The 27633-nt window shown below is 40.4% G+C and overlaps 1 protein-coding gene across 2 annotated transcripts; it reads left to right on the forward strand.

Annotated features, from left to right (window-relative positions):
* The first annotated feature begins 585 nt into the window (after positions 1-585).
* ngfa (nerve growth factor a (beta polypeptide)) lies at positions 586-27117 on the forward strand. Of its 2 annotated transcripts, XM_078253972.1 has the most exons (4): positions 586-752; positions 21677-21784; positions 23990-24092; positions 25890-27117. In XM_078253972.1, the coding sequence occupies exons 3-4, from the start codon at positions 24050-24052 to the stop codon at positions 26777-26779; spliced, it is 933 nt and encodes a 310-aa protein (XP_078110098.1). In that variant the 5' UTR covers positions 586-752; positions 21677-21784; positions 23990-24049; the 3' UTR covers positions 26780-27117. The 2 variants fall into 2 exon arrangements, with proteins under 2 accessions (XP_078110098.1, XP_078110099.1); XM_078253973.1 differs by lacking the exon at positions 23990-24092.
* Positions 27118-27633: the final 516 nt, after the last annotated feature.

Below are 27633 nucleotides of genomic sequence, written 5' to 3' on the forward strand. Positions count from 1 at the left end.
AAGTTCTATTCTTGTAACTCTATGACTTTCACTGGACTGCACACATGTTCAGTGTTTGAATAGCATATTTACGATATCAGCTTTTAGAAAATGGCAGTGTACCACATTTATGATATGGTCGACCAAGGATGTTGGTGGTTTTACCACACGCATGGGCAAGGCACGTTGCACCAACAAGTCCATGTCCAAGGGTATCTGTGTATGCCAAGCTAGAAATGACTCAGGTATGAAACAACAACGACAATCTTGGAAATCTTTCACTGGACAGGACAAACCCTGACCTCGCTATTAGGTGACGTCAAGTCTCACATGAAAAGTAGTTGAATCATCCCCGGGTGAAAGTTTATTTCCACCGATATGCGCAAAAGAGACAAATGGATGAAATGAATGGATGGAAGGAGAGGATGAATAACAGCAGCTAGGTGCAAATTATGAGCAGCTGTAAAAAAAATTCTTTTTGGTCACAGAGCACGTGGAAAGGGTAGGCACTAGGACCTGCAGTAAGCCACATAGGAGGGAGGGAGCAGCTTTGGGACTCCTCTTACTAAACTTTTAGAACAATCCATTTCCCAAAGAGTGTGGGAGGGAGACAGACAGAATTGGATGGCCCGAGACCTCGACTCACAGCTTTAAAAGCAGGAGCGGGATTTGGAGATTGGGATAATTCTGCCCTTGGCCTGGAGAGAGTGAGGTGGAATATAGCAGAGTTCATCTGGAAGTTTCACTCACTGGGAAGAGCAGAGAACAGGGTGGTGAGTCCTACCTTGTTTTTTTAAAACTCTAATTAAACATGGTGTTAATGTGTTGGGTGTGTGTGCATATAGGACAGAGAAATAGAGAGGCTGAAGAGAGAAGAGTCTCTCTCAGAAGTTTTCTTCATACCTGTCATTAAGTGGAAGTGGAGATTGAGCTCAGCAGCAGCCAGTTAAGTCCTCTGTTGGGGGGAGAAAATTATGGCTGACTACCACACACACACACACACAGGAGGTAAAGTTTAGTTGGGTGATAAATATTAAGTTTCAACAGTTTCAACACAACCAGGTATATACAGTAGAGAGAGAGGGAATGGAAGAGGAGAGGGTGTAGAGAGAAGGAGAGAATAGAGGTGAGGATTAGAAAAAAAGGGGTTCTCAAAACTTCAATGGGAACCAGTTCACTGTTCGGAAAACTCCTGGGACATCAGGTTACCTTCATTCTTTCTTTCCCTCTCTCCACTTTTTGTATCTGTCTCTCTGCTCATGTTACACAACCCTTAAAGGACTTGTGGATTCTGATGAGCTCCAATGTCCGACATGAAGTTTGTTGCTGAGGTTATCTTTATGTCTGGGTGGGGCCTGGTGCTTGTATGGGTGTGCAGATGATCAATGTTTTACACTCCGATTTGTATATTTCTGTGTGTGTGTGTGTGTGTGTGTGTGTGTGTGTGTGTGTGTGTGTGTGTGTGTGCGTGCTTGCGTGCGCTAAACACAGACCTCATGCCTGCCACTCCTACCAGGGAATTCCTTTCGGGCTTTGACAGGGGAGGAATGTCACCGCGGACCAACATTTACGTACACAAACAAACATCATACACTAAAGGCTACAACAGTATCCCAATAGGTGCAGTAATTTGGTCTGCCATGTTAGACCTGTTTAGTTATTTTTGTGTAATTTGAATCTGAAGATGTATAAAGAATGTAGATGTTATTCCCAAATACAAAAAGGTCAATTCATATTTTTGTCACACACACACACACACACACACACACACACACACACACACACACACACACACACACACACTTCTGTACATTGTTTGCTTCTACAGCACTGTGCGTGTGTACGTCAGCGTTTGGACAAGAAAATGTAACAAAACTTTTAGGGCTAGCGAGTAAAGCACTCTCAAGAGAAAGATGCCCCGTCCTGTACAAAAATAAATGTTCTAAATTGTTTACGAGCAGAGGGGAGCTGACTGTTTTCATCACCTCTCTGTTGGTCCACAGAGGAAGTGGAAAGAGAAAGCTGCAGCAGTCTGGCTATATATCTTACATGACATCTCAACAGATACTGTACTTTGTCCATGTGGTTAACACAGGATAATTCAGAGAACATTCTCTGTGTGTTCAACTGAAATTAAAATGCATATATTTTTGTGGCCTCTTATAAATTAGCTTTATAAATTATGTCATGTGCCCTATTTTAAGAAAAAAAAAGATTAACCAAAAGGGATAAAATTACATTTTATATTTGTTGGTCTCGTAAAGACACCCACTGGTTTTGTATATACACAATTAAACCATCTATGTAGAGAGAGAATGTTCTCGCATAAAGCCAATCAAAATGTTTTATTGTCAATAGGTCACTTGGACAACAGCCATTGTGATGTTACCTTCTCTCCCAGGTAAGGTTAGGGTAAGGGGCTAGGGAATGCATTATGTCAATGACGGGTCCCCACAAAGATAGTGAAACAAACGTGTGTGTGTGTGTGTGTGTGTGTGTGTGTGTGTGTGTGTGTGTGTGTGTGTGTGTGTGTGTGTGTGTGTGTGTGTGTGTGTGTGTGTGTGTATGTATGTGAGAGAGATAGAGAGCTACTGTCTATCGTAATGTTTCACTGAGGACATGGTCATATGCCAATTTGGCAGACATTGCCCAACCCTAATTGCCACTGTTATGTTATTGTTGTGACAGTGACACTGACTGACAGTCAGATAGCAGCCTGAAACACTGACAACAAACCACACATACACTATGTCTACAAGCTGATACGGTAGATCTACCACATATACCTTGTCTCAAACATAGCAACGTCAACAACCAAGAGAAATTGCCCTTTCGAACATAATTTTGCAGGCTAGATAAGTAAGCTTGTCAGCTTTAAACAGGTTAAAAAGATTCTGCTCCGTTTTTAACCATCTGTTAGCTTGTAATCTAGAGTTGAGGTCTGCCGGTTACAATGTGTCTTGGCTCCATTGCTGGCTTGTCTGTCAATCATGCAGAATGATCCAGAAGATTGCAGACTAAAAGGGCATTTGTGATATAGCTTCAGTTGCAGTTTGCCCGCCCCTCAATTCCATATTTATGGTAACAATACATTTACATTTTCATGATTTTTATCACAAAAAAGGCTTATCTGCTTATCTTATCTCTAGTTAAAAATGGAAATGGTCGACCTTTATGTATTCTGCAAACCCAGAAAAACATCCAATGACATTGCTAAAAACAGCTTAAGCCATATAAACTGGTGTGTGTGTATGGAGGGCAGATGACAGTGCTGTTTTCCCCTACAGACAAAGATGTCTGTGATTATTCATGACCCTATCAGGTTTCCCTTTGAAGCTGAATTACAGCTTTCCCTATGTTAGCACCTCTGTGTGTGTGTGTGTGTGTGTGTGTGTGTGTGTGTGTGTGTGTGTGTGTGTGTGTGTGTGTGTGTGTGTGTGTTGATGTATTTACTCCTTGTTGCAGTTTATATGCATGTTTGTTCTTATGCTTTGGCAACACAGATGTATTTTTTTTTGTCATGCCAATAAAGCAAACTGAAATTGAAAAAAATTGAAGAGAGAGAGAGAGAGAGAGAGAGAGAGAGAGAGAGAGAGAGAGAGATAATGGGGAGGCCTTTACAATTTCAAAATCTACTTATTATGGAACAAATACTGAACTAACTGAATTATTACTAGGGATGCATTAGTTTACAGCACCAACACAATACTGGGTTAACTTTACCCAGTACCTAATAACCCAACGATAATTTAAAAAATAACAACCCAGTAGTATTGGGTATAGTTAAGCCAATACTGCATCAGTGGACCTTGTGATTTTTGTTCTTGTAGCTACTGAGTTTTAACTGGAACAGCTCCATTCAGTCGTGAATGAGGGAAGACAGAGACGGCATACATTTTAAAAAGAGATATCACGTTTAGAGGATATTTACATTCATATTCTTATCAATACATCTTATTGGGTACAGCCTGCAGTGTTTCCCCTAGGTTGACTGCTGTAGCCTTTTGGGTGGGGGGTGGGCGGGGGGTCTGATACCACCACACCAAATTCCGTTCTAAAATGTAAAACTTTAAAAGTTTCTTTCAATATTTCAGTTACTTTTCGAAATCCACATGAACCATAAATGTCACTTTTAAAACTGGTTCACCTGTTACACCCGTTATATCCTTACAAGCAATGTAGCATTTAAAATAGGGCTTCACGCTTAATTTAACCGCAATCGCGATGTCATTCTGTGCGATTATATAACCACATTACATAACCGCAAAAACTGTGCGATTTAAGTCTCCACGTTGTAACAGACTTCACCGACAGTATTAACAACAGACGAAGCTTAAGAAGCTTGTTGTTTTATCGTTCACTGTTAACTCACCGTTACATACATACGATACATACATTGTCTTTGCTATCTCTTTTTCCTCTCGTTATTTCCTCTCGCTTTTCCAGCGCACAGCCACTCCGACACTGCTCACGGTCGCTCTCCTTGCTTGCTTCACCCCTCAAACACATTCACTTGCTTGCCAATTTCGCTCTGACTAATGCCTGATTTATGGTTCTGCGTTTAATCTGCCCTCTCAATTACGGCATCCCATGGATGTATTAAGCGCTACTCTCGTAATGTCCACAAAAGATGACCAGTGACCAGTCAGTCTGTTCAGGCAGTAGCGTGTGTGTCGTGAATGGATTATCAGAAGTGTAGAGGGGTTCAGAGCATGCAGACTTTAAGAAGAGGTTGTACAAAGAATATTTTGTAACTTAATCACTAGTTATTCTATTACACCCATCTTGAATGTCATTGTTTATAAGCACATATGAAAAATGTATTATTTTAATAAGAATTTGTATTTTTCTTATTTATTGTTCTATTTATTTCATTTGTACTGTTGAACAAAGCAAAAATAGCTATTATCCAATTTTGTAAAATATTAAGTTATTTAAAAAAATTTTTTGCACATTTTGTTTATTTCTTCTTATGCTCCTTTAACTTTGTATGTTCAAGTTGAGAAATACACATTTCAAAATGTTTGTATTTTGTGCATTTTCCTCCTTGATAATCAAGCAAGTAGACCAATGATACCATTATATCGCAATCACAGTATTGTAAAACGCAATATGACTTGTTCTCCAAAACAAGCAGCCCTAATTTAAAAGGCTGGGTTTTTTTTGTTTTTTTTTACGTACGGCGCAGTGCTCACTCCACATATAACGCTACACAACATCACTTCCAGCAAACTTCACGGAGAACAACAAGGGCAAAACAGCATCACCGATCTGTTTTAACCGCATACTCTCTGGTCTAGCTCAGCTAAAAACACAGAATCCGTCAGCGCTGTGGAGATAGGTCTGGCAATGCGAGACTACCGGTAGGCTAACTTCACTTCACCTGTTCAACTGATAACACACTCAACTGTCCTGCTGTTACAGACGTGAACTAACCACAGACAGTTGCCTTATTCAGTGACTCCCCGCAGTGCATCACTGCAGTTCATGGCGGTGCGCAGCTGCAGAATGAACATAGGGGAAACAATGGAAATTTGGTGTTATTTTTGCCATAAAAAAAAGAAAATTCTGGCCTGGTTGGGTTTCCCGATGGCCTGGCGGCCTGCTAGATGAAAGATTTGTCCTCTACTCATTGCGTAGTATCTCAGGATATTGTGCACTTTAATTCTAAAGTTTTATCTCAGGAGTTCATGACATGCATTTAGGCGTATGCATTTTCATAGGTGTATGGGCATTAATGCATTGATCAATTATACTGTAATCCCACCCCTTTGTCATTCAGTTGCAAATATTTAATAAATACAAACGTAGAAGTTGTACAAATTTCAAGATGAACTCTGATATAAAGGTTTTGTTCGGTGCTCTCCAGTGTGGAGACGTGACATAATGCCTCATCACAACAGACATGTATATGAAATTGTACTCACTCAGTTTACGACACAAAGAAGAAGATCCACCCCCTAAACACATAAAGGATGGGATGGTTTGGGCTGTAGACTGCAGTGTTGTATAGGACACCTGGGCAGGGGAGAGGCTGTGACAGCACACCTGGACTGTCGATTTATGGCTGTGGCTATTTAACTTAAGCGCCTAAAATCAACCACACTAACCATTAAAGTCAGACTACTCTAATTTGAATGCTCCTGCAATGTATTTCCTTTAACCTAAACTGTCGTTCTTGTAACCCCTATTGTGAAGCCCTAATGCACTGTACTGGATTTTGTGTGCTGAAGTGCAACAATGAGCCTCATTCACAAATCTGTGCTTAAACCGTGCGTACGAACATTAACATACAAATCCAGGATTCATCAATATTTTCTTACCTGAATTTGTTCGTACTCAGCGAACAAATTTAGAACCGTCTTAGACCATGCATACGTACAAATGAATGCATTCATGGAGCTTAAAAAAAAACAGACGTTTCATTTGTTCATTTGTTCATTTGTTTCAGTTTACCAGCCATTGGCAGATAGACCAAAAAGTTCATTTTGGACCCTGGTTGGTTTTAACTACAGTTTAACCATTAATGCAGTGTAAAGCAACAGGGTTGTTCCTATAATCCCTTGCAGCTCAATAAGACTGTTTTGGAATTTGGTACAGTGATGATTGGAATTATGTGACGTGTTTTAATAGTCATGTTAAATTAAATTATTAATGTCATGGAGAAAGTGTTCTTTAGTACTACACTGTGCCAAACATTTGTTCCAGGCCAAAAGAACGCTTCTCGTTACAAACACGCCACCAGACTTAGTTTGACACGAGTACTACTAGTGTTACTAAAATATCTGGGACAGCAGGTTTGTTAAGGGTTTGTTTAAACAGAAAAATGATGTCTGATGTCTTATCAGGTCGCAGAAGCTTGAGGCAGACTAATCCCAATCTTCTTCCAATCTTCTCCCAGTTAGACACAGTGGTTAGTAGCCTGTAGCCCCATTAGTGACGATTACCGTTTATATGAACACTTGATCTCAGTTAAACGTTTTGACAATTTAATTTACAATTGAGCGTTACTTGCTCCTAATCCACTTTTCTCCAAAAGTAACAAGTTTGACAGTACCTTTCCTTTCCTGCCTCTATCTACCTCCCTGACATTATGAGTTTTAGCAGCACTAATTCTTACCCAGGTAGCAGCTACCAAAACAAATATCTGGTACATTTGTTTTTGATCCCAGGTCCAAGAAAATGTACTTACTAAACAGACCTATTTATTTATATTATTCATTATATAAGCATTTTAAGTTTCAAATTAGTCAAAATATAAGAAATTAGCAAACTTGACAGCCAGTTTTTTTGTTTTCTATCATCTTGTGCTATTTTACACTTTAAATTGATGCATTTACAATGACAACAAAACTCTCAAATCTCTCTTTGTCTCTGTGAGAAATAGGTGATGTTTGAACATCCAGAACAAAGCGTTCCTGTTTGGGGTCAAAATGAGAGGATGATAATTCATGGGTCAAAAAATAAATGCAGGCCCTGCTTTGGTCATCTTTTTGGTCACTGCAGCTGCGGTCTGGCACAGGTCAGTGCACAGACTAGGATAAGAACATCTGGTGTAAAGTGAACCAGCTGAAGTGTTCTGTTCTGAAATCAGTGGGAGAAGTCAGAGGTCGGCCACGGGGGTTACGTCTGTGTTTGTGGAGGAAAACGGGGATCTGGAGGTCGCAGCAGGTCAGTATCCTGAACCATGTGGCACAGGGAGGAGAGTAGAAAATACAGAAACGTGACATCACCTCTATTTACATTCTGCAGTAATTCTTGTGGACGTTTGCTTTACAAACAACTTCTCACAATGTTTGGGAGGAAATGTATTCAACAGAAATCACAGCTAACGATGTTTGACTTTTGTAACTTAACTGGAGTTGGACAGAATTGTTGTCAGACATGAGCAGATTGTTTTGTCCCAGCACCTTTCCTCCCCATATGGACCTGGTTTTTTTAGCACTGTACAACATCAAGAATAATACACTCCTGTGTTTAGACTTGTGTATACATTGAAAATTGAATCCAGGACTGTTAATGCAAGTCAGTCTTTGTGTTGATTTCCACAGGTGCTCCATCAAAGGGTTATGTTTGCCTGTTTCTGTTTCTATGTCTGCGCACATGTGCGTGTGTGCACTTTATATGCTTTCAATGTGCGGACATGCCTGTTCATTTCACATTAAATGCCTCTATGACTTTCAGTTATTGCTCGCTCTCCTCTCATGCATGTGCACACAGCTCGAACACACAGTAGCTGAGAAATCACCAAATTACCAGGGCTGTTCTTACAGCTAGAATAACAGTGTTGTGGTCTTAATCTGTTGACTCAGTGCACGTCTGGTGTTTTGAATTGTTTCACCACAACCCCTTTTTTCTGTGTGTGTGTGTACATTTGGATTGAAGTGATGACACCGTCTTACTCTCGCTTTCCTTCCCCTTTATCCCGATTGGTCGGTTGACTATAGCTTGTCCGGACATGAATCGCTCCCTCGTTGCCAACAACAGAACAAGAATACTTCATCTTTTTAAATATTTAAATTCACCCCAGAACCTCAAATAAGATAGAATTATCATTTGCTATCAGATGTTTTGTTATAAATGTTTTTCAGCCATACACTAATCTGTTGTTACAAATTCAGATATTTAGAGAGCTCAAATTTACACCAACAAAGAAAGTACAGAAGAAATAGATAAATAAACTGCGCCAGCATTGGAGGAATGTGGTTTGTACATGTGTATCAGCAATGTGCATGTGTGTACGTGTATATGTATACGCTTGTTTGTATTGGATACTCATCAAACACACACACACACACACACACACACACACCTTAGCCCCAAGGATACAAGTGAAGCAACTTATGCACTTATTCGGATTATGCCGATTTGGGAATGTGCAGAATGCAGGAGGATGAGCCACTGGCTAGTCATAACAGATTGGTCTCCTACACAATGAGGAGAAATTAATAAGGCGTCATTCTTTTTATTAGTTGTTTTAGTCAGACAGGATCCCAAAAACGACAGAGGCGCAAAGCCTCTTTACAAGCTGTTTTCTCCACCTGTCTTCAAACTACCTTGTTTTATCTGTCATCAAGTTTTGTTTTAGTTAAAACTCCAGGATTAATGGTGTATCATAAGGAGTTTTGGGGAGGATGACGCTGTAGGAAGCCATTTCTCTCTGCTGGATTCTCCGTTAAGCCCATGCATCAAGCTCCACAGTAAATATGAATTCATCCAAAACTCTGCTGCAGGTCACACACACACACACACACACACACATGCAGACGCGCTGGAAAGTAGCCACTCTCTCTCTTTCACCATAACTCTGCTCGCACGCTGAACATGGCATGCTGCTAACAGACAGAGGATGGGCCTGGGAGGTCCCACGCAGACAGGTGGTTGACATCAGCTAGAGAGGGAAAGAGGGGGAGGGAGGAGAGGGAGATTTGGACTGCGGGAGATAGGAAGGCAGAGAGACACTGAAGCAGAGAGAGAGAGAGATGACAGAAGGATGTGCAGACCACACAGAATAGAGAATGGCCGGGTCAAGTCTTTAGTGAAAGACTGTTATCAAACAAACGCTGGGAGTGACGACAAGCTCACATTTGTACACTCTTCAGAGGATTTAGTACAGTCCTGATGAGGCCATCTATGACAGTACAACAAAGAGGGTTGTGTCTCTTTTGTATGATTAAATAGAACACAACAAATACTTAGTGTTTTTTAGTAAGGTTCATGCTTTAGTTTAAATCTGAAATGTTCATTGAGAGCACCTGACTTGAGACAATAGATGTGAAGTTAATGCTTTACCCTTTGTTTGTGATGTTGTATACTGTAAAGTGCTAACATGCTCATAATGATGCTGATGTTGAGCAGAAGGTGTTAGCATGCTAATATTCACTTACGGCTGAACGATTTGGGGTAAAAAAATCTAATTAATATTTTTCTGCCAGATATTGCGATAAAAAAAAAAAAGTATAGCTAATGTCATAATGCCATGCAGCATTATAACATTAAACACCATCAAAACTGCTCTATATTCTTATGCAAGGATGAGAACATAGATATGAATTGCCAGCAATAAGTGTTTTTCTTTTAATAAGCATGGCACATTTAACAGTCAAACACAGAACATTTATCACAAAAGCTAAAGTTATAATAATAATAAAAATAAAAAATCCAATAAAAAATATCAGCACTTTCCTGTAAATCAAAATTTCTAATATGCCTCAGTTCAATGGCAGCATCTAGATATGGCACCTTCTATGATCATGTTAAATAAAGTAATAAAAAGTAAGGAAAGATCCACTAAAAATAGGACATTTCTGTAAACAACCTGTGATATGCAACATTATTCCAGCATTTATCTTGTGAAAAAACAGTAAATATAATAATAAAAAGGAGGAATAAAAAATGTTAAACCAAATGTTACACCAAACATTGAACTAAATATTCACATTCGATCAATCTTCACGACTAGCTAATTGCATCCTTTCAAATTGCGATTTTGATTTGAAAACGATTAATCGTTCAGCCCTATATTCACTAATGAGAAACTCAACAGAGTAGAGCAGAGGCCAATGGGAATGTCACGAGTTTTTGTAGGTATTTGGTCGTAAATTAAAGTATTGGTAGTTAGAAGTTCCATAAAAACAAACTTTTATGGCAATCCGACCAATATGTGTTGAGATATTCTAGTCTCAACTGACCAAGAGAGAAACATTGCTATGCATTGAGCTATGCCACTAGAAGGGCTAAAATACAAATACCTAAATTAGGATTTGAGGTTACTGCAAAGAGTATGTCAGTTATGCATGATGGCTCTTTAAGGCCACATTGCAGCAGGATGCCATCATGCGAGAGATGCCTTTACCTATTTTACATCAGTATCCTGGAGTGAGATACCTAATCTCTACATGCTTCAGACGTGCAGCGCTAGCTGGTTGACACTCGCCCCAAACAACCAGGCCAAAAGAAAATTTAATTAAGTTTAACAAATCAATTCCATGTTACACCAATTCAAAACAGAAAGCCAAAACTCAACATTAGCCTGCAGCCAGAGCACTTTCACTATGCCTCTCAAATACGCTCTACACTTTTTTCTCATTGATTAGCTCTCCTCCCGAGCTACCCTTAAGATGTGAAGAATATTTATATGCTTACTGTGTAGCCAAACTTTCATTAAAAAAATACTGTACATGCATATTTTAATGTCTGATGCAACATATACCCAATTTGCGTCTTTGGGCCAACACCCATGCTCATGGCATCAGATGTGCAGCATAAGTGGAAGTTGAAAAACTTGGGTGTCTGAGTGAGTGCATCTGTCCATTTACGCCCACATTTCACTTTATGTTCTGTAGCAAATTTACCTGGGTGACTCATTCACGATCACTTTGTTTTGCTGTTTTGACAGCATGTAGTCAAAGCGTCACGTGCAAATCTATATGCTCGATTCCATCGAGGGTATAAGCTGTGAAAGACGCATTTAAAAGCACAGATATCAGATTGTAAGTGGAGTCAAATCAAACTCTAGATGAACTGACTGACTCAGTCGAACATTAGTCAGAGATCTTTATCAGAAACACGACTTAGATTCATTTCACCTCATCAGTGTTAGCGATTTCAATCACATACATGCTAATATAGTTGTATTCTCCGGAAGGATGGGTATCAATATGAGTGAACCTCAGCTTGGAAAACAGATGCTTTTGAAGTTCTGCTTCCCTAGGAGTAAATACGAAACATGAGCTACAACACATCTGAGACAGTTGGTTTTCTGTCTGCTGGAGCAGAAAGGGGAGACATGTTATTTTCTGTTAAAGCTATTGGGAGGAAAGACAACAGTTTTTTACTCCTCAACTCTTTTTAACTCCCTGTAGCCTGAATTCCACCCTTCTTCCCTGTCCTTGAACTCCTCTTTGTCTCCATTTCTGTTCCCCTTCAACCTTGTACTTCCTTGCTCTGCTTCTTTGTAACACATGCTCCTTTATTTGCTAAATTCCCAAGACATCTCATTGCCCATCTGTACCCCGCCCTCCATTACTTGTTGCCTCTCCCCATCCCTTGATGTCTCTGATTCCTTCTTCTCCATCCCTCGGCCTACAACGCTCCCCGTGGTCAGACAGGCATTCCTGCCTCTGGCCCGCCTCATCTCAGTGCTCCGCTGTGGGATGTTAGATTCTCACCAGGAAATGGGGAGTTATTACCGGAGCCATGCCAAAAGATTAACCACTTGTCATGAGAAGATTGTTGAATGTCAAGGTCATTAAAACTAGGGGTCTGGAAAACATGTTAATCATTGTGTTCATCCTGCCTTCAAGGCCTGGAGGACTGGCCTCCCACGTCTGCTGGTCCACGGCAGGGAGAGGGTGGGTTGACTGGGGATGGGCCCGGTTATAGAGAGGGGAAACAAAGAGGGAGAGAAGACCTTTCACTAGCACAGCCACGGTGCTCTGGCTGCGCTTTCACCTCATTGCCAAAAGAACCTCATGCCTGGAGTTCTGCTGGGGTCCAAGACAGCAGCCGGGAGTTCGCACAAGAACATTAAACAGCATCGCATCCAAGGCTGTAGTCAAGTGCACCTTTGTCAAGTCCAAGACCAGGACTAGTCGAGAACGAGTCCAAAGAAGTTCAAGTCCAAGTCAAGACCGGGTTCAAAGAGGTTAGAGTAAAAAATAATAACAATTTCGCTAAGTCACATAAAGTGCAACTTCCCCATAATGTTGAGACTTTTTTATTCTGGTGTAACAAGAACATTCTGGACTGCTGATGGAAAATGTAGCAAATAACAAGCAACACAGGTGTCACTAAAAAAACTGACATGTTCCCATTCTAGAACGTATTACTTGTCTGGATTAAGTACAAAGTGCTAGCTGACATTGTGTCTGTGGACAAAATGAAATGATTGATGCCTGATGATTAAGGTATATGACACAGGCAGGCGTGTACCAGGCGACCAATGTCCAGAGTCCAGACTCGAGACCTACAGCCCTGATGGCATCACTAAAAATGAATTATCTGTGAGGACCTTTTGACAGTAGAATTAAAAAGTGACAGCAGTGGTGTCAGAAACAAAGTGTAAAAGCGTGTTAACACTTCTCCATCATTGTGTAGCCTATATGGTGTGTTGTGAGGCCTCTGCAATGTGCCAAAGTTCATTCAGGAGTGGAAAATACTGCACTGACCAACGTGGAACACAAAGCACTATGCCCTTGATTTTCCGCTATAATGTGAATATGCCTTATGATATAAATCCACATTACTTCAAGCCAATTGCATTGCTAGACGAATGTGCTTACTCATATTTCCATAGTGCCTATTTATTAAATACGCTGATTAACTAAATGCAAGCATAAATTAAAGGCCACCCTTGTTAAGCAATCATTTGCTGTTAACTGACAAGCAGGCAACGGAGTCCCAGTTCACCCGTCCAGGACACTCGGGTATGCTTTCCGCGCTCAGTAGGGGTGCATGATATATCAACTCGTAATCGTTAACGCGATATCACGTTGCACAAAAATATATTGAATGTGTCGCAATAAGTATGCAATATTTTGTTTATTTTTTGGAGTGCTGCGTCCCATCCGTTGGCTGTGTGGCTTAGTTGTGTTCGATTTAGAGCTCGCTTGAAATGCTATAATGATTATCATTTCATTGGCCAGTTACCGTGCCACTTGCACGTTAGTGCACGTCAGCGCACGGGTCCACTATGTGACAAACCCTATGTAGCGTACCACGTGCGTGCATATTTCGACAGAGTGACAGTGAAAGTGAAGAAGACAACAAAACGGAACGAATCAGAGAAGCAAAAGAAAAGTTGTGTCCTGTTCTCTTTATTTATTAATTTTATACTGTACAACCAGTAAAATATGTCCTGTTCTGTAGACATGGTCCTTATTTATTTATTCATGTTGTACCTGTCCAATATGACAGTCAGTTGAAATAAACCTTGTGTTGTTAGAAAGCTTGTTTAATTTGTTATGAATCTATTTTGATGCGTTTTCCCTTAACTTTTGTAATTTAAAAGTTACGTCGGCACCACAGCTGTGTGTGTGTGTGTGTGTGTGTGTGTGTGTGTGTGTGTGTGTGTGTGTGTCGGCAGTCAGAGCTCCGCTCTCTGTCAAGATGTAGAGACGTCAGATAAGCTCGCGCTTATGCTCTCTCGGGTACCGAAATTTGGCACCGTTTGATTTAAAGTGAATCCGTCCACGGTAGTACCGGCGTGCCGACAGTTAAAGCGAGAATTATACTAGACGCTTCCAAGGTGGCGCGTACAAATGTGATGTCATGGGATTGCCGTGACTATTTATACCCGCGCTGGTGCTCGCGACACTAGTTGCAGTCTTCTCCTGAACAGCGGTGGCGCTAATGAGCAAAGGCTACTGACGTTGCTCTTTCTACAGACTAGAAGAAGAAGAAAAAAGTAAACAACGGCAAAACTGGCTGCAGCATTGCCGTCAATGCTTCGATTTGATTTGATGACCTACTTCGTCAGATCAAGCCTTTCATTCACCATAAAAGAACTCATCTTAACCCAGTAAGTTTACCAGAGAGACTTGCAGTCACTCTGAGAGTCCTGGCATCCGGTTGTCGGCGAACCCGTTCAGGCCTCCCGTTTCCGCTTTGTCGGATGATGTGCCCAGTATAATTCTCGCTTAAGGCAGCAGGCGTGTCTTGCTAAGGTGACCGCCTAAGCTGCAAAGTGCTGCGGGAAACCCTGAATGGTTATCATGAACATCCCTACCTCAGAAACATTTCTTTTAAATAACAGGCATTTTTTCAGGAAACGTGCTAGAAACCACATTAAACAAACAAAAAAAAACAATGATTTTCCTTGGTTAACAAAGAGCTACATTGTTTCAGTTTAAACAAACAGTTTAATGTAATTGATATTATTTCTTACTCATCCCTTTCTTCCAAATGCAATTACTGCCAAATTTCGCTCTCAGCTAAAATGTTGATTATCTTTGATTCCTTTCACAAACACCACAAGGATTCAATCTTTCTATTATGATGAATCACTGTTAGACTTACTATAGGACAATGTGTGACAACAGGGACAAGGCTGAGGTTACATTTAAGTCTTGTCTCTGCTTTGTCTCATGTTTGCCCTTGCAAATAAAAAACAACTTTGGAACAAATATTGTGCCAAGAGCCGACATAAAAGTGTAACCACATGTAGCATTATGCATAGCCGTAGACATGCAAAGTCTCAGCTGAAAAGCAGATAAAAAAGGCTAAAGAGATACAGTATACGCCAAACTTAAAGCCTGCGGTTCCTGGAACTGTTTCAGTATCTTTGATGGGAATGGGAGCCTTGGCACTGTTGAAGTGTATTTAAGCCTTGCTACATGTGAAGACATTAAGAAAATATGACTTAATTAGTCATGTTACAGCACCCATTGTCTGGGAGGTATGTGTGACAAATTTAGAAGGCATTAACATTCAGCTAAACTGCATTGGCACACTTGTTCACTTTGATTCAATATTTTGACATCTACTTTTCTTGGACAGTGTGCATTAGTGAAAAATAGTTAAAGTGGAGCCATATGCAGACACCAGTCCAACTATTAACTATTACTAGATAATTATCCCAGTTCCAAGACAAATTCCTTCCACTTGAAATGCTAATTGAAATTCTATTGTGTGGGTTTTTGGCATGTCTTTAGAAAAATTATTTATTTACAGCTTCTGAAGTAGTAGCCAATTATTTGTAGCCCACAACACAAAGAAAACAAAAACGCACGCACAGGTCTTGGTTTGAGACGGCCAAGTAGGAAAATTAAATGGGATTAGATCTCCAACGAGAGGGTCCATGGATATGATCAGAAAATGGTTGTGTCATTTTTCCAAAACACACGGAAATAAAAGAGGATCCACAAGAGCAGTACTCTGCACCTGCACACACACACACACACGCACACGCACGCACACACACACACACACACACACACACACACACACACACACTCTTACACAGTATTGAATTATTTAATCACTGTTAAACGGCCATGTGTCCATGCAGGAAGTTACCTCTGGCTTTTACTTGTGAGAGAAAAGACAAACATTAGGTCAGATTCCAGGAGCAGAAAGGGAGGACCTGGATACATGTCAGACATACAGAAAAAGAACCAGAGAAAGTCAAAAAACAGCAGGATGAAGATGCTGGCTCATTGCCAAAGTCTGTTCCCTTTAGTTTCCCCACCTTGGCTCCCTGCTTCTCTGATATTCTCAAGATGCCCTAAACGGACACACAGACACATATACATATATATACATACATACATATACACACACACACATATATATATATATATATATATATATATATATATATATATATATATATATATATATATATATATATACAAGGAGCTTTTCCTTTGTGATGAAAGGGAATTTGGTTTTCAGTTCTGCTGGATTGTGCTTTGATTCTTGGATTTACTTTTCCTGCTGCTCCAGGCAAGTTTTTGTATATATATATTATATATACATATACATACACACACACACACACACACACACACACACACACACACACACACACACACATACACACCTGTAATAAAACACACCCCTCTTCACACACACACACACGCACACACCCCTCCTCTCACAGAATGTTTTATTACAGGTAAATTTGTGGTAAATGCTTGCTCATAAAACTTGATGCCACAGATATATTTCAATGTTCTTGTTGGCAGTGTGTTACTGAGCTGGAAAACATTTAGTGGATGAGAGAAGTTGAAAAAAAGGTCAGTCTTTTGAAAGCTACTTGTTTTTAGAGAAAGTTGGAAACACAATAACCTGTGTTTTGCACACCAGGCATATTTTATTGCTGCACCCAGTAAACCCATCAAGCTAATACAAGCTGATGTCAAAAACTGAACATATGTTCTGTTTTTTCTTTTTTCATACAGTTCATACTATAACAGTTTGTACATGTACAGGTAAATGTTCTTTTGTTCGGCAGATCTTACATCATTTGTCATCGCACTGAGGAGTCAAGTGCTTTAACAGGTTGTGTGTGCCAGTCACTCGCTTCCTGTTTCCTGAGGCCAGAGCAGCAGAGTTTACTGTTTGAAGTATCCCTGATGCACAACAGGTGCCTTGGTTCTCACAGCAAATGTCTTTTAAAGAAAAAGACGAGGGGAAAGGACAGGCCAGAGGCTGATCTCCCTCAGCTGTACTACTCACATTACAACTGTCACATTAAAGCTACAGGCTGATTGAGAAACGTAACAGGGTTTTTATTATTGCTTAATAATTAATTATCTGCCATGTTTTGATGTAATACAGAACAATTCGTCTTATCATCCTCACTTAAAGCCACACTCAGATGCTCCATGCCAAACAAGAAAGACATAGTACTGTGAGTGAAGTTGGACGTTAAAATAGTCAGGCTTCCTTGGTTCGACTTTCACAATTTTACAACCATGTATTTGCATTTGAGTTTTCAAATTGTCTTCAATTTAAAAAGTGCAATTGTATTAAAATGCTTCGCTGTTCATGGCCGCACTCAAACGGCTTTTAAAACTGGATCTTCAAATGGTTTAGTTAATATATTATCATCTTAATGACATCACCACTGACTTTATCGATGATGTCAGTGTAAATAGACCAGGGTGCTGTGTAACATCAAAGTAAGCAGAATTATAAGCATTGCATTTTTTTTTTTTTACAGATTTTCTGTATGCATGTATTTTCCTAAGTTTATTCTATAGTCACGATTTTCTGACTGTCCGACATGTGCCGTATATCCCACATGCAAGACTTTCAAAGTGTTTCCAAGAGTATTTGGCCTCACTGACAGCCTTCAAGAACGTTTGGAGATTTTAACTTCATTGTGCTTTTAACAGACACTGCATGACATCATTTTGCGTGACAAAAACTATATTTATGGCAGCATCTTGGCTGTTGGATTAGTTTCACGAGGCGGCTTGTCTAAATTGTGACGAGCAGATTGTCTCCGTGGATGACAAGCTTTGATTACAGCGGTGAATGAAACAGTGGCTAGACAGGAAATGGAGGCATTGCAATTCTGAGTGTGTCTCTGTAAAATGAAAAAGGAGTCTAATGCAACCCTCCATTTTAACTCTAGAGTTTCATTTCAATTCAGAAATGTCCAAATGTAAAACTTACTAGGTCCTCAAAGACTGATCCTTATAAGTCGCTGCGTTTCTCAAGCATTGCTTTATGAGCATTAGATACCATTTCTTTAGAGGAAATAAATATGTCTTCAAACATTTGGATGTGAGTACAAGTTAAAAAAGAACAAGTTGACCTGGCAGTCGTCCCTCTCGATAATTATTTCCAGTGGATGACAGCAGGAGGAACTGCACTAACACTGACTTGATGAGAGACACAGAAACACTGTTTACCTTTCTCTGTTTTCCTCTGCATCACCCACTCTCCGTCTCCTTTCTCTCTATCTCTGCAGCTGTCACTCTTTTTCTCACCCCCTCATAATCTGACGCTGTTGTCATCACTCCGAGAGAGAGGTGTGTGGTTGTTTGAGAGATCTGTTGACGTGCCGCTCCTGCACATCTTTTAACAAGGTCTTGTACCTAATGACTAATACATCACACGCATAGGAAGAAACCCCTGCTAAATGTAAACTAAGCTCGGATTAATGGTGGGCATTGCTCTCCTAAAGTGCTTATGTTTTGGCCCACATGCCTTGTTCTCATTGTACCACAGTCAACACACAGTACTGTAACCACAACTTGGCAGCTTGTAGATACCAGAGTCTAAGCAATGGAGCATATTGTGGACCGGCACATTAAATGAAAATGTGTTACTGGCCAACACTGCATAATCAGTACATGAAAATGTGTGGCTAGGCTCCACTGCCTGGGGCTAAGTAATTAGTCTCCGTCTGAAGTGTTTTCCTCTCATGCTGCCTAAGATTGGTTTTCCAGGTCGCAAACTAGCAGCTGCATGACTTATTTTTTCTTTCCACATACTTTGGCAATCTTGTTTACCAGGTAGTGCCATGTGATGCCTCGAACGCTCATGCCATTGTAGCATTTGAAGGTGATGGATGACTCAACATAGATGGTCTTGATTTACAGTTTAGCAAAGCTGGGGAATTAGCCTATTGTGAGAAAGGGAACCTCATTAGAGCCGTTTTACAAGGTCTGTTCTCATAAACATCGTCCTTGGTGCAAACTTACATGAATCATAAAAGGAAATCCAACAACTGCTTTGTTTATACCAGTGTGTATTAATACAGTATGTTGAGTGTCTGGAAATATGAACCATATTTTGTCTATCATTAACAGATTTGGAATACCTTTGTCATGATTTGGTAAGAACATGTGAGAAGGACCGTCTCCTACAAGCTCCCTTATTCTTCAGGGCATCTCCCATGTGTGTGTGATTTTTCTGCCTGGATACCAAAGAGGAAAACATCTTACTGTCCTGTGCACATCAAAGTGCAGGGGACCTCGCACAGAACTCACAGAGACTTCCTGTTTTATCAGTACCATATGGATCGCCTTCCCCCCACAGTTTGATATAGGATGTGCGCTTGCATGTCAAATCCATTGCACCATTTGATCTAACATTTTCTATTCCATGCCCAGTCAACACTCTGCAAATGTGGCTGAAATATATAGCTTTCCCCGTGATACTAGTACACAATTACTGGAGCAGAAACCGTAAAACCATAGCACAAACAAACAGCATTGGGAGCACGTCCAAATTCTATTTAACGAAAACAGCAGGAGCCTCTCACGAGCTTGTATGGCAGTGAATGTGTGCGTTTGTTTGTTATTTTAAATACGGCTTTTGTGTAAGGGGGTTGGAGGGATAGCCAGACAGATTCTGATCCAGTGCTGAAGTAATCCCAAAAGTCAGATGTGCTCTCCAAACCACTTTGACCCTACGCTGCAGTGTTTACGCTGGCTCCACTGGCATTAAACACAAGCCACATATTTTTAACATTAAGATCCTCCAGGCTCACCCTGGGCCATGTAAATAGTAAGCTGCCCGTCAGCCGGGATCAATCAACTCACTCCCTGTTTGGACCAGATCCATATGTGTGTGAGTGTGTAGGCAACCGTGTGTGTGATTGTTTATTGAAGCCAAAAGATATCACCAATAGGTCTCAAACGATAGCTCTCTCAATCTCCCAAGACTGCTTGAATGTTTTGCAGTTGCAATGATAAACTTACCCTTTAGCAGTGGTTTATTCAAGTAAAATAAATACCCAAATGTAAACCTATTACAAAGTCCTACATTTAAATATTTTACACAAATAAAAGCGCATAAGGTTGAACTGCAATAGGTAAAAGTACTCATTATGTAGAATGGCCACTTTTAGAGTCACTTATAGCATTATATGATTAGATTAGTATGACAGATTAATACACATGTAAACAGCATGTAATGTTGTGCCTGTTTCAGGCTAATGCTTTATATGCTTTTGGGTGACTAATGCATCATATTTCAAAGCTCACCATATGATTTGTACAGTATGAAAAAAAAAACTATACCTATGTGAAAAGCTGAATGCTGTTTTTAAAATGTGGTGGAGTAAAAGTAAGGTAGTGGAAAAGAAGTATAAACTGGCATTAAATAGAAATGCTCAAGTTCCTTAAAATACAGTACTTGAATACATGTGCACATTACAATAGTTACCACTGCCATACAGACAAAGTGAAGAAAACATGGTTCAAAGAAAAGAAATCTCAAGAACTTGAGCATGCTTAGCTTGTGGGGAAATACCTGAAAAGTGATTTAAGATGCTGAAATTCTCTCATGCATCCAAGTTGGCATTTCCTTGGGAACAGGGCCAGTTACATTTCTCAGCTGCCTGACCGCTGGTCTATGCAGGCAACACTGACCTCTTCTGGTTATGTGGTACACAGTGAGGATTCCAATGCAAGTCATTTATCTAGAAGACCGGTGACCCACAAAAGACAAAATGAAAAACGATGTTTTTGCAAACATGACCATTAATCATATCCAGCCAGGATGCTCTGCACTCACAACAAGGTTGTACAATTAAACAGGATGAGCTAAACATTTACAACACTAATAAACTTTGTCCTATTCCAACAATGTACCAGCAGGTGAAAGAGAAGTCACAAATACTGACATGCCAGTTTTAACTCAGCGTTTGAGTGTACACATCACAGCATCTAAACAACCTTAATGCATTCCTACATGCACATGTATGGCACGAATGTCAAAGAAAGACACTATTTGCACATGGCTCTCATGTTCACATCCACCATTAATGATACACGTTGGAGTGCTTTATGTTATATATGTATGATATCTAATGAGGTGTGAAATGCCGAACATTCCAATGTATGGAAAGTCTAAGCTCAGAGTTAAACATGGTGAGTGTGTGTATGTACTTTGTGTGCGATAAGGTCAGATAACGGTAAATTGTGTATGTCTGGGAGAGCAGTGATTGTAAGGGAAGAGATGAGAGTTTCACTTGCACTATTTTACAACTTCTTGTTGAAGCTGAACGGTATGTCAGTGTGGAAGAAGAAACCTATAAAAGTCCAATCTCAAGGATTGAATGTGCAATCTCAATGTGCAATCTCAAGGATAGAAAATTTGTTCCATTTTGTTTTCTCTTGTCAGTAATGTTGTTTAGTAAAACATTGACACAACATAGAATATACTGCATGTGAAATGCTGACTTTTTAATACATTAAATTAAGCATTTGGTCTGTATGCATGTGTGTTACAGAGCTGCTGTTCAGGGGGTCCAGCTGGCAGGCATGAGGGGCCCGGCCTGCACTGGAGTCTGGCTCTAGAGTCCACAGGGGCTCCCACTTCAACTGCACACATTCCACAGGTACCATAAACACTGACCACAGCAACATGCAAAACACAGCAACATGCAAAACAAGACATGTTCAAGGACCAGAGATGTTCCTGTGATGGTGAAAATGGACGAAACATGTGTTTCTCAACCAAAGTAGTCCTACTTAACTCGAATAACAGAATTGGCAGAAAAGGATCTGCTCTTTGATGGAGCATTCAAAGAATCTGCGCAGTGACAGGATTCTGCTGATAGCTAATAAAGTTAGTAAAGTATTCTCCAGTTATCAGCAAAATAGCATGCATTAAGTAATATACAACAGTAATAAACAACTCCAAACCGCCAGGGGAAAATGTGCCCAAAACCAGTTTAACCCATACAGGAGTATTGAAATTTGGACATTAGCAATGAGGCAAAACACTCACAATACCAATGCAAATAAATACACATGAAGTGCAAATGAATACTGAACATTGCAATCAAACAATACAGATTCAGCAGCATAACAAACTGAGCAGCCAGCAGCACAAAATCAATTGCAAGCATGCATCATTGGTATTTATGGCCAATAATTCATTCATTAATCACACATTGACTCTTAAACAGCAATAGCCAGGCTCAACAACAGTCAACAACTCAACTCAGTCAACAACAACAATGCAGCCACTGTCAACCAAACATAGCCTATAGTACGGTGGCCAACAGGGGCAAATGCCCCGCAACTTAAGAAAACACACACAAATAGACAAAAAACAAGCAAATTAAGAAAACAACTTCATTAATTTGACAACGCATGCGCACCATTCAGCAAACGCACTGCAAATACACACAACACAACCAAATAGATAAATGCGCTGCAAATATGAAACGATGCAAAAAGAAAAGCACACAAACCCAGAAAACAAATGCAACAAAAAAACGCAGCATCCAGATTACACAACGGAAGTTCTCCAGACCTCTAGAGGGAGCAGCTAAGTGGAACAGCTTGATTTTCAACCCCAGGGGGGGAGAGCGCTCTGCCTTTTTATTAGAGTCGGGTATGGCTGCAGCCTGGAGAACTCCATAGACTGTATATTAAATTCCTATTATTATTAATAACATAATATATTAATAATATACAGTCTATGCTCCTGTCTCATGCCCTCCCGGCTGGTGCCGTCCCCGAGCTTCGGCTTTTCAAAATAAAAGCTTGTGTCTGGTCCGCTATGTGTTTGTACTTTGGTGGGTTGGATCTTTGTGAACTAAACAGTTCGGCAAATATGCTAATGAATACAATAACTTTTTCAGCAGATGTCTTACTTACAACATGTTGGAGTTAGCAAAGCAGTTTTGTGTTTATATGTGCGAGCGGGATTTATTCAATTTGATAAATCCCACGGTCAATTGGCTGGTTTACTAAACAGGGAGGGACTATAAATCCTGTCTGTTTTTTGTATTTCAAGAGCGAATTGCTCCACAATATGAATACAGATAGATCACTTATTTTGTTTGTAACCGTTGTTGTATAATCACAATATTACACTTGAGTAGGCCTATACTTCAGTAATGCGCCTTTCGGACCTCGGAATGAAACCCTCTCATGTATTATGGCTTAAACAAACGTCAACGTTAAACGCTGATGCAGTTTTAAATGTTTTATTACCACGAGTTTACAGACGTCTCTGCTGATTGAGTATCACTTGTGACCTGAGCCGAGACACACTCACCAAACGAGAGAAAACATATCTCAAACATAGAAAATCAAGCTGTTCCACTTAGCTGCTCCCTCTAGAGGTCTGGAGAACTTCCGTTGTGTAATCTGGATGCTGCGTTTTTTTGTTGCATTTGTTTTCTGGGTTTATGTGCTTTTCTTTTTGCATCATTTCATATTTGCAGCGCGTTTATGTATTTGGTTCTGTTGTGTGTATTTGCAGCGCATTTATCTATTTGGTTGTGTTGTGTGTATTTGCAGCGTGTTTATGTATATGGTTGTGTTGTGTGTATTTGCAGCGCGTTTGCTGAATGCTGCACATGTGTTGTCAAATTAATGAAGTTGTTTTTCTTTTTGCATCACTTCTTTTTTCGGGGTTTGCGTGCTTTTCTTTTTGCATCGTTTTTTATTTGCAGTGCGTATATGTATTTGGTTGTGTTGTGTGCATTTGCAGCGCGTTTGCTGAATGCTCTGCATGTGTTGTCAAATTAATGAAGTTGTTTTCTTAATTTGCTTGTGTTTTGTCTATTTGTGTGTGTTTTCTTAAGTTGCAGGGTGTTTGCCCCTGTCGGCCACCGTACTATAGGCCTACTGAGCCAACCCATGCAATGTCACTGTCAATGAACGGATGCTCAAGCAGTACAGCAGCAGGTACTTAGCTTAGACCGCGGAATAATGTTGAGTCGAAATCCGATGAAGAGTCCCCTGACAGAGTGGTGTTGGTCCGACAGCAAACACAGGAAAACCTCTGTCCTTGGATCTAAACGACATCTGATAGCTGATTGACAATCGGCTGACCCCCGCGGGCAGCAGATGACACGCGGCGTTTGGCGATAGTTTACTCCATAACTAAACGAAGCTGAAGTTGGCATCCGATTCGCAGCTTCCGATTCGGCAGTTAAGGGGAAATTTAAGGGCAACTTAAAACTGTCCGATTCAGCAGGGAAACATAATTTACATTGCTGAGTGACTGATCCTCCGTTTTTTGAACCTCTTACTGTATTGAATGAGTGTTAGTCATTAAGGTAAATTATTAATTATGTCTAAAACACACTTTTAGATTTGTGAACACACAAATACCCACAATACCTAGACTTGTCAAATCTGGACTAAATTATCCCAGAGAGGTTAAAGAGTCTTAAAAACAAAGTTTCAGATTTGTGAAAGCTTTATTCTATTTGTGAAAATGCAATAAAGGGAGATTCTACTGCTTTTTTCATATGTAGAATACATTGGACCAGGTCCAGCCTCTCTGGGATAATTTAAAACAGTAAAATCTCCCTTTATTGGATTTTCACAAATAGAATAAAGCTTTCACAAATCTGAAACTGTGTTTTTAAGCCTCTCTTTAGCCTCTCTGGGATAATTTAATCCAGATTTGACAAGTCTAGGTATTGTGGTTTGGGATCTGAACCTGGTCCAATGTGGTCTACATATGCAAAAAAAACGGTGAAATCTCCCTTTATTGCAATACAACTTTCACAAATCTAAAAGTGTGTTTTAGACATAATTAATAATTTACCTTAATGACTAACACTCATTCAATACAGTAAGAGGTTCAAAAAACGGAGGATCAGTCACTCAGCAATGTAAATTATGTTTCCCTGCTGAATCGGACAGTTTTAAGATCCCCTTAAATTTTCCCTTAACTGCCGAATCGGAAGCTGCGAATCGGATGCCAACTTCAGCGTCGTCTTAATTAAGTAATCCAAAACGAGAAGCCGGACTATGTCCGGCCATAAACGTAACCAGCAGACAGGTTATAATGCCCGCGCTTTACACCTGCATGAATATGATTGGACCTTATTAGTAGACTATGTGTGTATGATCCAATTATTGTGAAGCATACTGCAAACACCTGATACCAGTCAGCCAATACAAACGCGACTTCAGTGCTCTGCCTGAACTAATGCTATGCTTCATTAAGTTATTTTCACAGTCGATTATTTTCTCAATTAATCAATTAGTTTTTTTGGTCTATAAAATGCCAGAAAATTGTGAAAAATGTCAGTTTTTTCCAAAGCCCAAGATGACGTTCTCAAATGTCTTGTTTTCAAAACTCAAAGATATTCAGTTTACTGTCAAAGAGGTGTAAAGAAACTAGAAAATATTCGCATTTAAGAAGCTGGAATCAGATAATTTATAACTTTTTTTAATTAAAAATGACTCAAACCGAGATCCTTGGCAATTAATTTAATAGTTGACAACTAATCAATTGATCTTTGCAGCTCAACATTAAGTAATGATAATTGGCTATCTCGGGTTTTCAGAGCCCTAAAAAATGCCATCAAATTGCTTATTTTGTAAAGAGTCCAAAAGTTAAAAAAAAAAATTTGAGCATCTGGATTGTGTTTCTATAAAATGTTTGGTGTTCTTACTCTTATTTCTTTCAATATAAGCATGACATATTAAGCACAATATCTGAACTTTTTGTTGTGCTCGGATCAGGACGTGTGCCCATGAGGTCGTCACCACTGGTCCTGCTCCTCCTGATCGGCGTCCAGGCTGTACTGAACATGGGAGGTGGATTGGCTCGGTGCGCCGGGGCAGCCAACCACAAAGTAGGACAGCAGACGGCAGCCAATCACAGAGCAGGACAGCAACAGACAGCAGCGGGGGACCACCATTGTTCACAGGAGCATCACAGGACCAGCCACGACAGGACCAAGAGACCCCATCGGGCAGCTTCACACACACAGGATAAGAGCCCTGCCGTTGGGCACTCTATGTCGAATTCCCCTCTTGACCCCTCCATCCCAGTGGTGGATCCCAAGCTCTTCTCCAAGAGACGTTACCGCTCCTCACCCCGTGTTGTCTTCAGTGAGGTGGCCCCATCACACGATGCCCTGGAAGGTGAGGACTATGACATTGAAGGGGTGAGGGGGGTGAGAGTAAGGCGCAGAGCAGGATCGCGCACCATGCACCGAGGAGAGTACTCAGTATGTGACAGCATAAATACCTGGGTGGGCAACCTGACACAAGCAACAGACATAGCTGGGAATGAGGTGACAGTGCTGCCCAATGTTACAATCAACAACGTGGTGAAGAAACAGTTCTTCTATGAGACCACCTGCCGTTCCCCTACGCACAGAGGCTCTGGGACTGCAAATGGGGGACGGACAGGGGCACGGGGTGGCAAACAGAGTCCCAGATCAGGCAACTCGGGCTGTCTTGGCATTGACAGTCGCCATTGGAACTCCTACTGCACCAACACCCACATATTCGTAAGCGCCCTGACCATCTTCAAGGAACGGACAGCCTGGCGTTTCATCCGCATCAACGCTGCATGTGTGTGTGTTCTCAGTCGGAAGTCTTGGGCGGGACGTCTGGGGCACTGACCGGGGAGGACGACTCCTGACCACTTAACTAAGAACCAAGCACACACATTTCTACTAAACAGCCACTGCAGCTTTATTGCCAATACTGTAATCCTCTTCCCCACCTCCAAACATACACACACACACACACACACACACACACACACACACACAGCTTCATCTATCCAACCTCTTGGCCCCTGACCCTACCTCAGTCCGGGAAGTCCTGGTTGTTTTAACTTATAAGGACTGCATGTCATATTTATGGTTTATACAGTCAAATATGAAAATATATACATATTTGTATATATGCAAAATGAATTTAAGCTTTTAATGTTGTTGTTGTTGTTGTTGTTGTTGTTGTTGTTGTTGTTGTTCATGCTGTTATTTATTAAACACCTCAGTACTTGCCTGGTTTCTTGTGTCAGTTTAAGATAGTGTTGATGTTTACAATTTGGCTTTAAACCTGCTCTTATCAATATTTTCATGTTAATAATTGACGTTGAAATATGAAAGAGGTTGGTCATAGTGAGAGAATTAACACCCAACACAAGGTGGCTTTTTAAGTATCTTTCAGCTCATTATTTTGTTTTTGGTCCGCAATTTTTCTGTTTTGGTTCAGTCTCACCGCTCTCATCAGTGTTGTCTCCAAATGCAACAGGCAGCTGTTTTTAGTGAAAAGCTCTGAATAAGCCCACCGTGCGGTACCTGTACAGTACCAAACAGAAGAGAGACAAAGTTACATAATAGCTGGTGAACACTGTGGAGCATTTAGCAACTAAAGAGCCACATATTGTGAGTATTGGACTTACATTGTCATTGCACAACTCTAAATGAATGGTAATGCTGCTGTGTCTGCTCAACATGCTTGCTAA

Source organism: Sander vitreus, chromosome 7 (assembly GCF_031162955.1).
Source record: "Sander vitreus isolate 19-12246 chromosome 7, sanVit1, whole genome shotgun sequence".
In the NCBI taxonomy this organism is placed as follows: Eukaryota; Metazoa; Chordata; class Actinopteri; order Perciformes; family Percidae; genus Sander; species Sander vitreus.

Coding starts and splice junctions, on each gene's coding strand:
- ngfa (XM_078253972.1), top strand. CDS start 24,050: ATGTCACTGTCAATGAACGGATGCTCAAGCAGTACAGCAGCAG. Junction 24,093..25,889: donor CTCAAGCAGTACAGCAGCAG/GTACTTAGCTTA, acceptor TGCTCGGATCAG/GACGTGTGCCCATGAGGTCG.